Genomic DNA, 13,570 nt, shown 5'->3' with positions numbered 1-13,570 from the left:
GGGGGAATCCCAACTTCTTAAATACCTTTTCTCTAAACAAAGGGAGGGGTAGGAAGTGAGGGAAAACTTCTGTCAGGATAGGGGAGGCCATATATCCTAAAAACCCAGAGACAAGATGTCTGAATACACAGAAATAAAGATGTCAGTGACGTATCTTGGAATATTTTAGAGGGATATTGTAAATTCTTGAGGACAGAAAAGAGTCAGGAGGTCTACTCTCTTGTTTATCTTGCTAACAATTTATAACCTTGGAGTAAATGGTCCTCAGTCTTAAGAGGGAGGGAAGTTTTACAGTTTAGGGGACCGAGACAGAACAGTTAAGGAAACTGAAACAAGGGAAACTAGTGCAGGGAAACGGAGTCAGGACTGTTAAAGAGAATGTGGCCATAACAATAGTAACTTCTACAATGTGAAGTTTAGCGCCCAAAGTGAAGGTTCGGTCATGTGAAGAGTTCACCATGGCCATTCTCTTCAGCAAAAGGTAGATTTATTTAGGGGAACAGGTCACGGACAAAAGGAGGAACGCATAGACATGCGGAATGGTAAATATGAAATAAGTGAGAGATAATGGGAAAGACAAGTTCCTCAGTGGAACTCACAATTACCCAATAGAAAGGGCATCTCATGAGGTTGGGGCACGCCCTTCGCTGGCAGGCTGGCTTAATCCTGGAAGGGATTTAGCCGCAAAAGGGTTAACACTAAGGAGAAATGGGGTTGAGAATCACAGTGGAATTGGGGGAGATGCCACGTGGCATGGGGGGAAGAAAGGAAAAGACCCCAGGAGGCAGCCGGGGCAGACAGACCCACAAGGAGGTTTTACAGGGACAATTTAACCTCCGGGACATGACTGGGATTTCCTTCAGGGCCTGGCAAGGGGAGGCTGCTCCGGACCTCTCCAGAGGCTGGGTCTCAGGAGCTGAATGACTTCCCCAGAGGGAGGGACCTTGGAGGTAAACGGAGCCCTATCGATGCCTTCGGAGTGCCTGCCTCTGGGATCAATTCTTCAGTTTCTCCGGTCCAAAATACCGCTCCGGACCTCATCAGTAATTATACTTCGAGGTCTGCGGTGGATACAGAAGCCGGCCTAGACTCAGGAGAGCCCGAGTTCAAATCCAGCCTCAGAGCTTAACACTAACTAGCTGTGTGACTCTGGGGAGTCGGATGCCTTGGGGAAAAATGGCTTTGAGTGATTCAGTCAGAGATTATAAATAAACAAAAATAAAGGACTCGGGAGTCTACGTCCAGAGGAAAAAGGGATAAATAGAAGTCCGTATGAGATAATTGTAACACGCGCGCACATCGCGGACAAGGAAGAGCGAAGAAAAAAGAAAACACAAATTTACACGATCTGGTCTAGGTGGAGAAGGAATAGCAAGTTGCACGAGGCAAATCTGAGGTTTCTCATACAACCTTTTTTTTACTGTACGTGTTATGGACATGCTTGTTTTATTCCATAAATTTAAAAAAATCAAAAAAGGACTAAAAACTAAACTGATAAAAGAATAAAGTCGGACGCGTAGGGGCGCGCCTTCCCACTATCAGGTGAGCAAAGGTCAATTCTAACATGAAGTTCAAAGACTAGAAAAGGACTTGGGAAAACGAGACTAAGAAGCTTCCCCCAAAAAGCAGAGATTAGATTGCAAACTCCTTGAGGGCAGGGCCCGCCTTCTCCTCATTGGCCTCTGCAGGGTTTAGCAGCGCCTGTCACGTGGGAGGCCCGTCAGGTTTCTAGACTGCGGGCCTGGGGTACCGGGGTTTTTGAAAGAAAGGGGAAAGCCAAATTATCCCAAAAGGCATTTAAAAACTACTTGGCTCCCCGCCAAGACGCTCGGCTCCTCCCAGTGCGCAGACTCAGAAATTGGAAGGCGTCGGAAGGAAGGCGGGTCCCGAAGCCCTCTGGGATTTGAAGTCCAATTTTCCCCTCCCTCGGGGAGGGTTGGGTCATTGAGGCCGCGCCCTCATTCCCCTAGACTCCAATTCCCAGAAAGCCTAGACAAACTGACCTTGAATGGATGGTGAACGGCTGAGAAGCCAGATGCATTGTGGGAAATCATCTTTCTCCTGGGCCGTTTCCTAAACTTTGCTTCTGTGAAAGAGCCCTGGGGAGGAGGAGGGAGAGAATGAGTGAATGCGCATGCCTGTTCTACCTTCTGGTTGAGCGTTGGAGAGTGCAGTGCGCACGCGTAGCGTCCTGCCCCTGCTCTTGCCTCCGCGTGTGGCTTCCCGTCAGTACGCATGCGTCCAACGATCGCGGCCTTAGGACTGCGGTTTCTAGTGACCCAGCAGCCTGGACCAGTGAGTACGGGGTATACGAGGTTGGGGGAGGGGATGCGCGCGCGCGCGTTTGAACGTGTGCGTGTGTGCGTGTGCGCGCCGCGGCGGTCTCGGTGTCCTGTGAGCGTGCACAAGAGCGCGCCGCCTAAACCTGCCCGTGTGACCTAGAGCTGCGCGTTCTTGGGGCGTGAGGGTGGGATCCTGCTGGGGGGCGGAGCAAGCAATCAGTAGGCGCCTGCTGTGTGCCGGGCACGCCCACAGAGTCCTCGTTATATTCCCAGGGAAAGGAGGGAGGCGCGGCTATGACCCCCATCGTACCGATGGGGAAACTGAGGCAGGCGGGGGCCAGGGGCTGCCCCCGGTTTGGGGAGGGGGCTGGTGACGTATTTCTAGAGTACCTGCTGTGTGCCTGCATAGAACTGGCGCCATATGTGTCCTGACTCTGAGTTCATTTCCTTAGAGAAGGCCCTCCCAGGGGCGGGGCCCTCCCGGCAGAGACCTTGAAGTGGGGAGCTCCCCGAGGCTTTCTTGTGTCAGTGAAGTAGGTTCTGTGCGCATCGGGGTGACAGCCCTAGAACCCCGCCCCCCCGAGTCCTTGGATGGGGGTCCTGGGTCCCTGAGAGGGGTTTTGGGTCTCCGAGGTACAACTGAGAGGGGATCTTGGGCCCCCCGAGTTACCCCTGGGAGGGGGACCCGAGCCCCCCAGGCATCCCCAGCAGCACCCCAATGAGAGGAGAGGGTCCTGCTCGGCATCACTCGTGTTTTGCACCCCCAGGCTCAAGCCTCAAGGGAGGTGAAGGACCCCAGCCCCAAGAAAAGATTCGTGCCCTCGGGGACCCCCCTCCTGCGGGCTCCTGGGCCTGACCATGTGGCTGGGGAGGAAGGCGCTCTACGCTCAGGAGCCACTGACCGTTCAGCCTTCGGACCGGAAGCTGCCGAAGAGAGGTACAAATTCTCTACGGACCGGAAGTGGTCCCCTCAGCCCACACTTATTAGGCACCTGCTGTATGAGCCACCCTCCCACCCGTGAGCCATTGCAGCAGATCTCCAGCCCCCCCCCGTTCCTCAGCCCCTCATAATGTCCCCCTCCAGCCTTAAGCTGTTCCCATACTGTCCCCCTCTAGCCCCCATACTGTCCCCTTCCTGCCCCCCATATTGTCCCCCCTTCAGCTCCTTAATCTGCCCCCCCTCCAGCCCCCATGCTGGCCCTCCTCTCCACTGTCCAGCGCTGGGAGACCTTTGCTGGCAGCACAGTGGGGGGCTCCGGCCCCCGTTTTGTTAGGACTGCCCCGCCCCCAGGTGGTGTCCTGCACCTAGTAGGTGTTTAATAAATGGTGGGTCAGTGGAATTGCTTTCCAATCCCGTAAACCCTGATTAAGTGCCTCCTGCCTGCGGGTGGCTGGCTAAGCTTGGGCAGTCCTGCCCTCAGGCGCTTCGCTTCTAGAGGAGGAGGGAGGCAGGGAAGTAGGGGCCACCGGGATGAGCCCGGCACTAGGACTCTGCAGCCCGGCCGGGGGGAGGGGCCAGTCGGGGAACGACCAGATAAAACCGGGCAGGCGCAAAGGCAGAGCCGAGGGAGCTTGGTCTGGGGCACGTGGGCAGGCCGGGCCAGGCGGGGCCCCTCGGACCCCCACCCCGTCCCTGGGCTTTCCTTGGTGGAGAAACTAGAGGACATGGCCCCGTCCTCCCGCTATTTCCCTGTGAGGAAGCGAAGGCAGACGGGGTGCGGTGAGTTGCCCCCAGTCACACAGCGAGAGTCTGAGGCTGGATTTGAGCCCAGATCTTCCTGACCCCTTCCAGTGCTCTAACCACTGTGCCACCCAGCCCCTCCTGGGTAAGGGGCTCAGACTGGGCACAGACGGTGAGGAGTTCCTGGTTTGATCAGCAGAGGCAGGGAGCTGGAGAACTGAGAGTGCAGAGAGGGAAGACCCCGAGTTCAAATCCAGCCTCAGGCACCTGCAGCTGTGTGACCCTAGGCAAGGCCCGCACACTCTCTGACTCAGTTTCCTTTTCTGGCTAATAAGCTGGGGAAGGAAATGGCTGACCTCTCCAGTGTCTGGGGGACGGGACAGGAAGGGCCGACATCTGCCGCTGTGAGGAGTCTCTGGCTTCTTTCTGCTGATGTGGTCAAGTGTGTTTCAGGCCCCGCCCTTCCCCTGGACGGGACCCCCACTGAGGAGGAGGAGGAGGAGGAAGAGGAAGAAAGGACCCCCGAGCTTGTGGCCGCCAGCTTGCAGGTGAGCGCAAGAAAAAGTTCCTTCCCCCTCCCCCACCTCCACACCCTCGTGGATGCCATTTCTTGGCTTTATCTTCAATGGTGTTAGATGTGTCGGTCCCCCCTCCCCCACCAGTCATTCCCCCCGCCAAGGCTGTTCCTGCGCGGCCCCCCGCGGTATCCCCGGTGCCGGTGGGCACCTTTCACAAGGGGAGCCCCTCCAGCTCTGGAGAGCCTGAAGACAAGGGCCTCTACTTAGGATTAAAGACCGGTTTGGGCCGCGGCTTTCAGAGAACCTGGATTCTGTTAGAGGGCCGCCCTAATACCGTTGGGGTGTGGGAGCTCCTGAGGGAATCTGCCGCGGTACCAGTAACGAGAATGGGCGCACGGTGCGAATCAGGGCCGCGGCGGGATCCCGGTACATCTGACAACCGGATGCGGTGCCGTTTGTTCTACTAATGAGATTAGGCCCGTGGGTGGGACCTGCTGGGGTCACGGGGGGAGGCCTTGTCCGGCTTCCTAAGACACGGGCCCTCGGGGTTTGCCATGGAGTGGTCCCTTCTCCGGAGCTGCTGTGGCCCGGGGTAAGCGGCCGTGGGTTTGATTCAGGACCTGGTGACCTTCCGGGACGTGGCCGTGCACTTCACCTGGGAGGAGTGGAGACTGCTGACGCCCGCGCAGAGGGCCCTGTACGGGCGCGTGATGCTGGAGACCTTGGAGCACCTGGTCTCTGTGGGTAAGCAGAGGGACCCCTGGAGACAAGCCCCGGGAGCTTCCTCCTCCCGGCTCTGGCCCCCTGAAGCACCCCCAGGCACATCCGGGGCTCCTTAGCCTGGAGGCACCAGCGCTCTAACCGGGGCACAAATGGGAGACCCTGCGTGGGGGTCGCACGTTCTTGCTAAGATTCCTTGGGGAATGAAAGGAGCGCTTCTTCCCGGCCTGGCCACCCGAGGTTCCCTTCCAGGGCTTCCCTTGGCGCTTCGCCTGGCACCCATTCTGTGCCAAGGTTCCAGAGGGCACAGAAGGACTGTGGGTCCCCCAGCACCATTCTCTGGGCAGCCCCGAGGGGCTCCTTAGCGGGAGGAAAGTGTCAGAGGTCAGAAGCCCCCAGTATGGCCACACCCCTCCCCTAACCCCAAAGCTCCACCGCTTCCCAGCCCCCCTCCGGAGGGGAGCCCCAAAGCTCCACCATTCCCAGCTCTCCCCCTAAGGGGAGCCAACCGACCTCCAGGCTTATTCCTTGGGGGTTCTCTCAACCACAGGACTGGTCTACTTGTTTTTCCCTCCAGGAGACGTTTCTGACCCAAATTCTGCTTGTCTTCCCTCCCACCCCCCAGCTTAGTTCTCCGCTCAGCCGCGGTCACCCACATGACATAGCAGCTCCTCCTCCCCTTGTTTTTGTTTCATTTCTGCCTCTGTGGGCACATCGAGGCACTTGACGGAGTAGAAGGTCCTCGCAGCCAGGGACTTTAGTGTTCATTATTCCCAGCCCCAGGGAATTGACTCGGGATTGACTGAGATGGCTGAAGAAATGGAAGTGGGTCCGGCACTCGTGTTCCTTCTGAATCTCCCCCAGACCCCCCTCCCCCTCCTTTGAGACACGGCGCTGGGGACCTCCCGAGGGCCTCCTTCAGCCCCTGTCCCAGCGGTGGGAATAGACTAGAATTCTCACGTGGCTTCCTGTCCCGGCACTTAGCCGTTTCTCTCTGTGCGAGCAGGGCTGCCCATCTCCAAACTGGACGCGATCTCCCTGGTGGGGGGCAGGAGAGCACCGCGGAGGCCTGGAAAGGACGCGCCGAGGAGACGCTGTCCAGGTGAGTGCTAGGTGTCCAGGTGAGCCGGACCTCCCCCAGAGGCTGCTCCCCGCCCCGAATTCTTACTTTTACTTTTAGTTTATCAAGTTTAGAGCTGGCAACATACTCAGGCACGGATAGACATAGTGCATGTACATACAAGTAGTGGATGGGTATATATTTGTGTGTGTGTGTGTGTGTGTGTGTGTGTGTGTGTGCACTCACACACATTCACACTTGCACACACACACATACATTCACTCTCACACATTCACTCACACACATACTTACACATTCATACACACTCACACTCACTCACACACACAGCAGCCCTAGGAGATGGGCGTTTCATAGATGAGAAAACTGAGGGAGCCAGAGTGATCTCACCCAGTCACCACCGCTTTATTTTAAAGTACAAACTAACTTGATCAGCATAGTATGACAAAGGTCTCGTTTGTATCCTGGGCTGTTTGTGAACTCTTTGCTTCTGTGTTTTTTAGATTTCAGAGTCTCCTATTTACTATTTTTCACATCGTAGTGCTTTGTAGGCACTAATTCTGTTTCCCCCTTCTCTCTCATTTCTAATGAGTTTTCTCTTAATTATTATTCTCATCTCTATTTTCTTATGTCTTAATTCCGTACATTAAAAGCATGTAACAATTTCCTTTGCCCCTGGTCATTATTGGACATACGGCTTATTTTAAAGTTTTCGATATGACAAATAATAGTCTTCTCAGCCTTTTGCAGGGGAATGTCTTTGTCTCCTTATCGGTGGCACCCTTAGGTTATTCTTGGTGGCCCCCCACGAGTCCCACCTGGTGACTAATTGATAGCATCCCTGCATCCCAGGGTGGGAACAGCTTTTGTAATTTTGTTGTAGTCTACTCAATTTACTTTGCCAAAAGATGCTACTATTTCTTACCTTTAGCAATTTATATTTGTCTATTTTCCCCCAATCCCACCAGCATTAAACTTTTAAATTAGAATTTTTCTTGACTATTATGAACATTCACATAATCCAGCATTAACTGTTATAATTTTGAATTTTCAAAATATGATTCATCTCCTTGTCTATTTTTTTTTAATTTGAATTTTCACAATGGAAAACCTAGAATACTTTCTGGTGGCCATTGCTATGTTGTGTTGCTTCTTTAAATAATTCATACGGTCTCTTTTTCATGAAAAGAAGGGAACTTGATCACCTAAGTTTTGAATGGCATGACCATTACTGTGGAGGTTGTTTACTGTTTTAAATGGGATGAGATGTAATTACTTCCTAGGGTTCTGAGTAAATCTCGTCAGATATAGTGTTCTTTCTTGTGTAATTGATATTTTCCAGTTTATTGAGTGATGGGGGTTGGGGATTTTATTGTTTCTGCCTCCCTATCTCTGCAGAGACCGTCTCCCCATAGTTCACTGAGAAGAGGCCATTCATTATAAATTCCTTCTCCCCTTGGCTGCATCTGAAGATCATTTAACAGTGTTCATTATGCCCTCCCTTCTTCAGATTTCTCCTATTTTTCTTTCAAATTTTCCTTTACAGCTTATAAACATGGCTAATGCTTTCCTATTCTTAAAAACCATAAAGAGACACCTCCATTCCCTCAACTATTCCCTTTTACCTTTTCTCTTTCACAAATCTTTGGTACTCCATTCTTTCCCTTTTTCTCTTTTCACTTGCCTTTTATCTCTCCAAAGTGTGACTGACTTTCCTGCTCACTTTAAGCTGCTGATTTCAAGTCACTGCTCTGACCCTTCCTCCTTCTGTTTTCCTCAGTATTTGCTGATTGTGAATCACTACCCACTTGGGCTCTGGTCCCTCTCGCTCTCCCTGGCTTCTCTTCCCTCTCCCCAGCATCCCCCCTTCTCGGTCATCCATATTTTTGTGTCCTCAGTGGTAAGTGTTCATCCTAATCTCCTGATGAACTCCTTTCTCTTCTCTTCTCTCATTTTATGACCTAATCAGCTGTCAAAACCTTAATTATCTCTATGTGGATGATTCTGCAGTCTATATATGTATCTTTTATCCTTCTTCTGAGCATCTCCAAATACCCAGTGATATTTCAAACAAGAAATCCCCTAAGTATCTTAAATTCAAACTACTGCAAACAGGTCATTCTCTTTCCCATAAAACCCACTTTTCTCTAAATTATTTCTGTCAAAGACACTATCTTTCTTTTGGTCACCATTTTCACAAATTTTCTCCCTCATATATTATATGTAATCAGCTGTCCAAATTTCTGCCCTCCCAACATCTTCTGCTCCTATCTTCTTCTCAGATGCCCTCACCAACATCTTCCACCTCTGTCCTCTTCTCAGGTGCCCTCACCCTAGTTCAGTCCTTCATCATCTGGACCATGGCAAAAGCCACCTCCGCAGTCTCCCTGCCTTGTTTCTCTCCCCATTCCAGCCCATCCTCCCCACATGGCTGCTGAAAAGTGATTTTGCTAAAGATCAAGTTCATCCCCTTTGACCCGAACAGCCTCCTGCTCCCTTTTAACTTTATGACTCGGCAGTGTCGCCTGGCCAGGACTCTCCATCTCTCGCTGCCGTGGGAGCTGTCAGACAAGCAGTCGCCCAGCCCTTAGGGAGGACCTTCCAGAAAGAGGGATCTGAGCTTCTGCTTCTGGAAAGCTCTGATTGCTAACAATCTTTCTTTATTTACATCAAGCTAGACTTACCTCTGCAGCTTCTTCAGGCTTCCTGCACCTTCTTTCCAACTCTAAAACATGAGAATCCTCTAGATAATTGAAGATGACTCATATGTCACCTCCCCCATACGCCTTCTCTTCATCAGTCTGAAATCCTCCTCCTAGTTCTGGGGTGAGATGATACAGGGCATTCGCTGTGCTTGCTGATGGCCCTTCTTTGGGTATTCCGGTTCTGTAATCATCTGCTCTTAGTGGGGCACCTAGAAGTGAACATTGTACCATAGACAGGGTTAGACCAGGGCAGCGCTCTCACCTTTCACAGCCTGGGGTCCGCTCTGGAGGACAAGGGAATCCGTTTTCATGCTGCACTTTCTAAGTGTACTAACCTGTTTTTAGAGCTATTATCTCATTTGATTCTCACAATTTAGTGAGGTAAGTCTTTTCTCCCCATTTTGCAATTCAGAAAACCTCAGAAAACTGACGTTAAATGACTTGTCCAATGTCATCGAGCTAGGAAGGGTGTGAGGCAGAATTGGAACTCCAGGCCTCCTGCTTCCAGTCCCAGCACTTTATCCACTGCACTTTAGCTGCTGTAATGCAAACTAAGAAAGCAAACTTGTTTTGTTCATGTTGATCTCATGATTTATTTAAACCCCCTGTATTTTTGAGATGAACTGCTTTCGGCCTGCCTCCCCATTTTATATTCAGAGTTGTTTTTCTATCCAAATGTGAGATTTTTATGTCTGTTAACATTTCTTCTTATTTAGACCCTTCTTAAGGCCTATTGAGATCTTGTTTAGTTCTAACCATCCTTTCTGTTAGCTATCTCTCCCAGCTCTTTGTTATTGGCAGATTGGATTAGCTTGCTACGTATGTCTTCATTCAAGTCTAATCCAAGACAGGGCTTAAAAACGCAGGTTACCTATTTCATTTAATTATGACAACCTCTGATTTTGTTTCTTTTTTTGAGAGAAAACTTTGTGTAAGTCAAATTACTACTTGAAATTCTTCATTTTCTTGGTGGCTTTAAAAATTATGTTATTGTATGATTAAAAATATTGCATCTGTGATATGTTCCTGAAAAATACAAAGATGTTTGTTCTTCACAATTTTGAGAAAGTTTAATAATTCTTAAGTTGTTTCTAATTGCTTGGTCTTCCAGATTTGTCACTTTTATACACAGAGATGCCAGATTATTTTCCATTTGTGTAATGTTTTGAGCTCTGTTCCCCTTCTTTTGTGGTTTTCCATTATTCTAGTCATCAGAAGATAACATGCCCAATTAACAATAGTCGTTTAAGTAATCTCTCTAGAGTCTTTCACTTCCCTGAAGTAAACATTTAGTGTTAGGCAGCTAGGTATTCTGTTAGTCTCCTCAACTCTTTGGCTTCAATTCTTCCTAAAATAATCTTTGTTCTATAATAGTCTATTGAGAATCTTTATCCCTGACTAGAAACCAAAACTCACTCTGAAGCAGTTTCCTTTCTTTCAACATAGAGAATAGTGGCTAGTGACATTTCTAAAACAATCTCTTTCAGGTTCCCTCAATCAGGAGATACAATGTGAAACAAAGGCCTCGAGTCTGATGTCAGACGGTTGTACGGGAACCTCACCCAACAAAATTCTGCCAAAGGATAATTCCAGGTATTCCATGAAAAGAGAAACTCATTTCAACTTAGAAAGACACAAGGACAACCAAGGAAGATGGTCCAGACAAGTAACAGCCATTCCTAAAACAACTTTTAACGTACCTCTCTGTAATATATTTGAGAGAAGTTTGAGTCTGGGCTCGGTGTCTGTTCCACTCCACAGAAGTGCCACAGGAAAGAGTATTCATAAATCTCCAACACTTGGAAAGAGCTTATGGAATTTTTTAAATCTCATTACATCTAATGCATTATCCTTAGAAAAGAATCTTTCTAAATATGACAAATGCAAGAAGCCTTTCAGTTACCACTCAGACTTAATTAAATTTCATCAAATACATAATGGAGAAAAGCTACGTGAACACAGTGAATGTGGAAAAGCCTTGGATGAAAGATCAGATCTTACCAGACATGAGAAAAGTGGAATTGGGAAGAAACATTATAAATGTGACGAATGTGGAAAAGCCTTTAACCATAGGGGGAGTTTGACTAAACACACTAGAATTCATACTGGAGAGAGACCTTTTAAATGTAGTGATTGTGGGAAAGCTTTCAGTGAGAGAGGAAAACTCAAAAGTCATCAGAGAACTCATACTGGAGTGAAGCCCTTTGAATGTAATGAATGTGGGAAAGCCTTTAGTGTGAGGGGAAACCTCAACGCACATCATCGAATTCATGCAGGAGTAAAACCCTTTGAGTGTAATGAATGTGGGAAAGGCTTCAGTGAAAGTAGATTGCTCAAAAGCCACCAGATAACTCATACTGGAGTGAAGCCATTTCAATGTAATGAATGTGGGAAAGCCTTCAATCAGAAAGGAAACTTGATGAGCCACCAAAGAACTCATACTGGAATGAAACCTTTTCTGTGTAATAAATGTGGGAAAACCTTCAACCAGAAGCGTTTCCTTAAAAGTCATCAGAAAATTCATACTGAAGAGAAGCCTTTTGAATGTAATGAATGCGGGAAAGCCTTTAGCCAGAAAGGTTATCTTAAAAATCATAAAAAAATTCATAGTGGAGAAAAACCATTTGAATGTAATGAATGTGGGAAAGCTTTCCGTCGGAAAGGATACCTTATTACTCATCAGAGAACTCATACTGGAGTGAAAGCTGTTGAGTGTAATGAATGTGGAAAAGCTTTTAGCCAGAAGGGTTACCTTAAAAGTCATAAGAGAATTCATGCTGGGGAGAAGCCTTTTGAATGTAATGAATGTGGGAAAGCTTTCAGCCAGAAGAGTTACCTTAAAAGTCATCATAGAATCCATACTGGAGAGAAACCATTTCAATGTAATGAATGTGGGAAAACATTCAGCCATAAGGGTTACCTCAAAAGTCATCAGAAAATACATAGTGGAAAGAAATTTGAACAAAATCAATGTGAGAACGTCTTCAACCAGAATTGCCTTGGTGGCCATCAGGAAATTAAGGGGGGAGTAAAGCCCTTTGAATATGATGAATGTGACAAAGCCATCGGTGAGAAGGAAGTCCTTATTAGACATCAGAGAACTCAGACTGATGTAAAACATTTTGAATGTAATGAATTTGGGAAAGGCTTCTGCAGGAAAGCGCATCTTATTACCCATCACAGAACTCAGACTGGGTTAAAACTTTATGAATGTAAATGAATGTGAGAAAGCCAGCAGTCAGAGTATATATTTTACTATCCCATAAAAATACTTCTACGTTAGAGAAACTATTTTAGTATAAAGAGTGGGAAAGGGGCTTCTGAAAAATCGATAGCCTGGTGTGCTAAATAGCTTTATCACTAAATATTCAGGTTATGCCAAAGTGTGTGGCCAGCAAATAGGAAATGACTAAACAAATTGTTATACGTGAATATGATGGGACATTGTTGTGCTGTAAGAAATGAAGAATATGAGAAATTTAGAAAATATGAAAAACGTGGATACAGAAGAAAGTAAACAACTAGGACAACAATATTTATAATGGCTCCAACAATGCAAATGGAAGGAACAACAAAAAGAGACTGAACTCTATGTAATAACCATCTGCAAATATGGTCCCAGAGAATGAGGGGAAAACATCGCTTTCACTTTTTTGTGGAAATTGCCATAATATTGCTTATTCTTTGATACTTTCTTCATGTTTTGGTTATTTTTGTTGACCACTTTTTTCCCCCTTTTCCTCCTTTTCATTGCTTTCTCCCTTACTCTGTCCTCCCCTGACCTTCCAGAAAATGGCCCACTAGAGGGGAAGTTGAGGAAGGATATATTTGGAAATGAAGGTGGTATAAAAAGAAAATATACCAATGAATTTTAGCTTTTAAAAACTATTAAAAACTAGATCATGCAAGTTTGAAATTAGATCATTTTCTTGACAGTATATACAAAATGTATAGATTGAGGAATATTGTAGATGTGATTGAGTTTTTCATTTCAGCAAAGCGTCTTATAAGTCCTTATGGGAAAAGATGATAAAACCTGAGGTACACAAGAGGCCAATCTAATGGATTCAGAACGATTGGAAAGACTTGTCCCCACAGAGTTGTTCTTAATGGATTGATATCAGACTGTAAGCCCTAAAGGGAATTGCCCCACGGAATGAATGCTCGGACTCACACTATTTAAACATCTTTATCTACAACCAATAAGGTCGTAGATGCCCTTATTATAAAACTTCAAATTTAGAAAGGATAGTGGGTATATCAAATGCTGGAATCTGGATCTGGTAAGATGTTGGCAGTCTAAAATAAGCTATCTGATTGTGTTGATTGTATATCCCTAAGCAATAAAATCATTTCAGGATGCCCCCTATATAGATGAAATTAGTTTATTTAGGAATAAGTGATTGACTTATCTAGAAGTCATTCACATATATATTTTATGATGAAATCAGGAAAATTCATCTTATCTGTAAACTGCACTGAAGAAGGAAGTGACAAATCCTTCCTTTGCCAGAAAATCCCAAATTCACAGAAGAGGAGGCCATGACAAAAATGACTGAATAACAGCAATGATGTTGACAAATACT

At 47.4% G+C, this 13,570-nt stretch overlaps 2 protein-coding genes across 5 annotated transcripts in view; one reads left to right on the top strand and one right to left on the bottom strand.

Annotated features, from left to right (window-relative positions):
- The first annotated feature begins 2,381 nt into the window (after nt 1-2,381).
- On the top strand, nt 2,382-12,900 carry LOC127556807 (zinc finger protein ZFP2-like). Of its 2 annotated transcripts, XM_051990252.1 has the most exons (6): nt 2,382-2,815; nt 3,050-3,219; nt 4,417-4,511; nt 5,099-5,225; nt 6,208-6,303; nt 10,472-12,900. In XM_051990252.1, exons 2-6 carry the CDS (start codon nt 3,141-3,143, stop codon nt 12,202-12,204), a joined length of 2,130 nt encoding a protein of 709 aa, XP_051846212.1. In that variant the 5' UTR covers nt 2,382-2,815; nt 3,050-3,140; the 3' UTR covers nt 12,205-12,900. The 2 variants fall into 2 exon arrangements, with proteins under 2 accessions (XP_051846212.1, XP_051846211.1); XM_051990251.1 differs by lacking the exons at nt 2,382-2,815; nt 3,050-3,219 and having other exon boundaries at nt 3,787-4,511.
- The window catches only part of LOC127556814 (zinc finger protein 74-like), a 130,363-nt gene continuing 123,453 nt past the window's right edge, over nt 6,661-13,570 (bottom strand). For all 3 annotated transcript variants that reach the window (XR_007952515.1, XR_007952516.1, XM_051990263.1), the window contains one exon: nt 6,661-9,193. Coding sequence is in view for 1 of the 3 variants with exons in the window: in XM_051990263.1 (XP_051846223.1) it covers nt 9,042-9,193 (152 nt within the window). In the remaining 2 variants the exon portion in view is untranslated. The remainder of the gene's footprint in view (nt 9,194-13,570) is intronic.

The sequence above is a fragment of the Antechinus flavipes genome, chromosome 3, assembly GCF_016432865.1.
Source record: "Antechinus flavipes isolate AdamAnt ecotype Samford, QLD, Australia chromosome 3, AdamAnt_v2, whole genome shotgun sequence".
Lineage (NCBI taxonomy): Eukaryota > Metazoa > Chordata > Mammalia > Dasyuromorphia > Dasyuridae > Antechinus > Antechinus flavipes.
This window is presented reverse-complemented; position numbering and strand designations above follow the sequence as displayed.

What these genes read in the sequence shown, in the direction of transcription:
- LOC127556807 (XM_051990251.1), top strand. Translation starts at nt 4,311, where the DNA reads ATGGCTGACCTCTCCAGTGTCTGGGGGACGGGACAGGAAGGGCCGACA. An exon ending in TTGTGGCCGCCAGCTTGCAG is followed by an intron (nt 4,512 to 5,098) that starts GTGAGCGCAAGA and finishes GGTTTGATTCAG; the next exon opens with GACCTGGTGACCTTCCGGGA. An exon ending in GGAGCACCTGGTCTCTGTGG is followed by an intron (nt 5,226 to 6,207) that starts GTAAGCAGAGGG and finishes CTGTGCGAGCAG; the next exon opens with GGCTGCCCATCTCCAAACTG.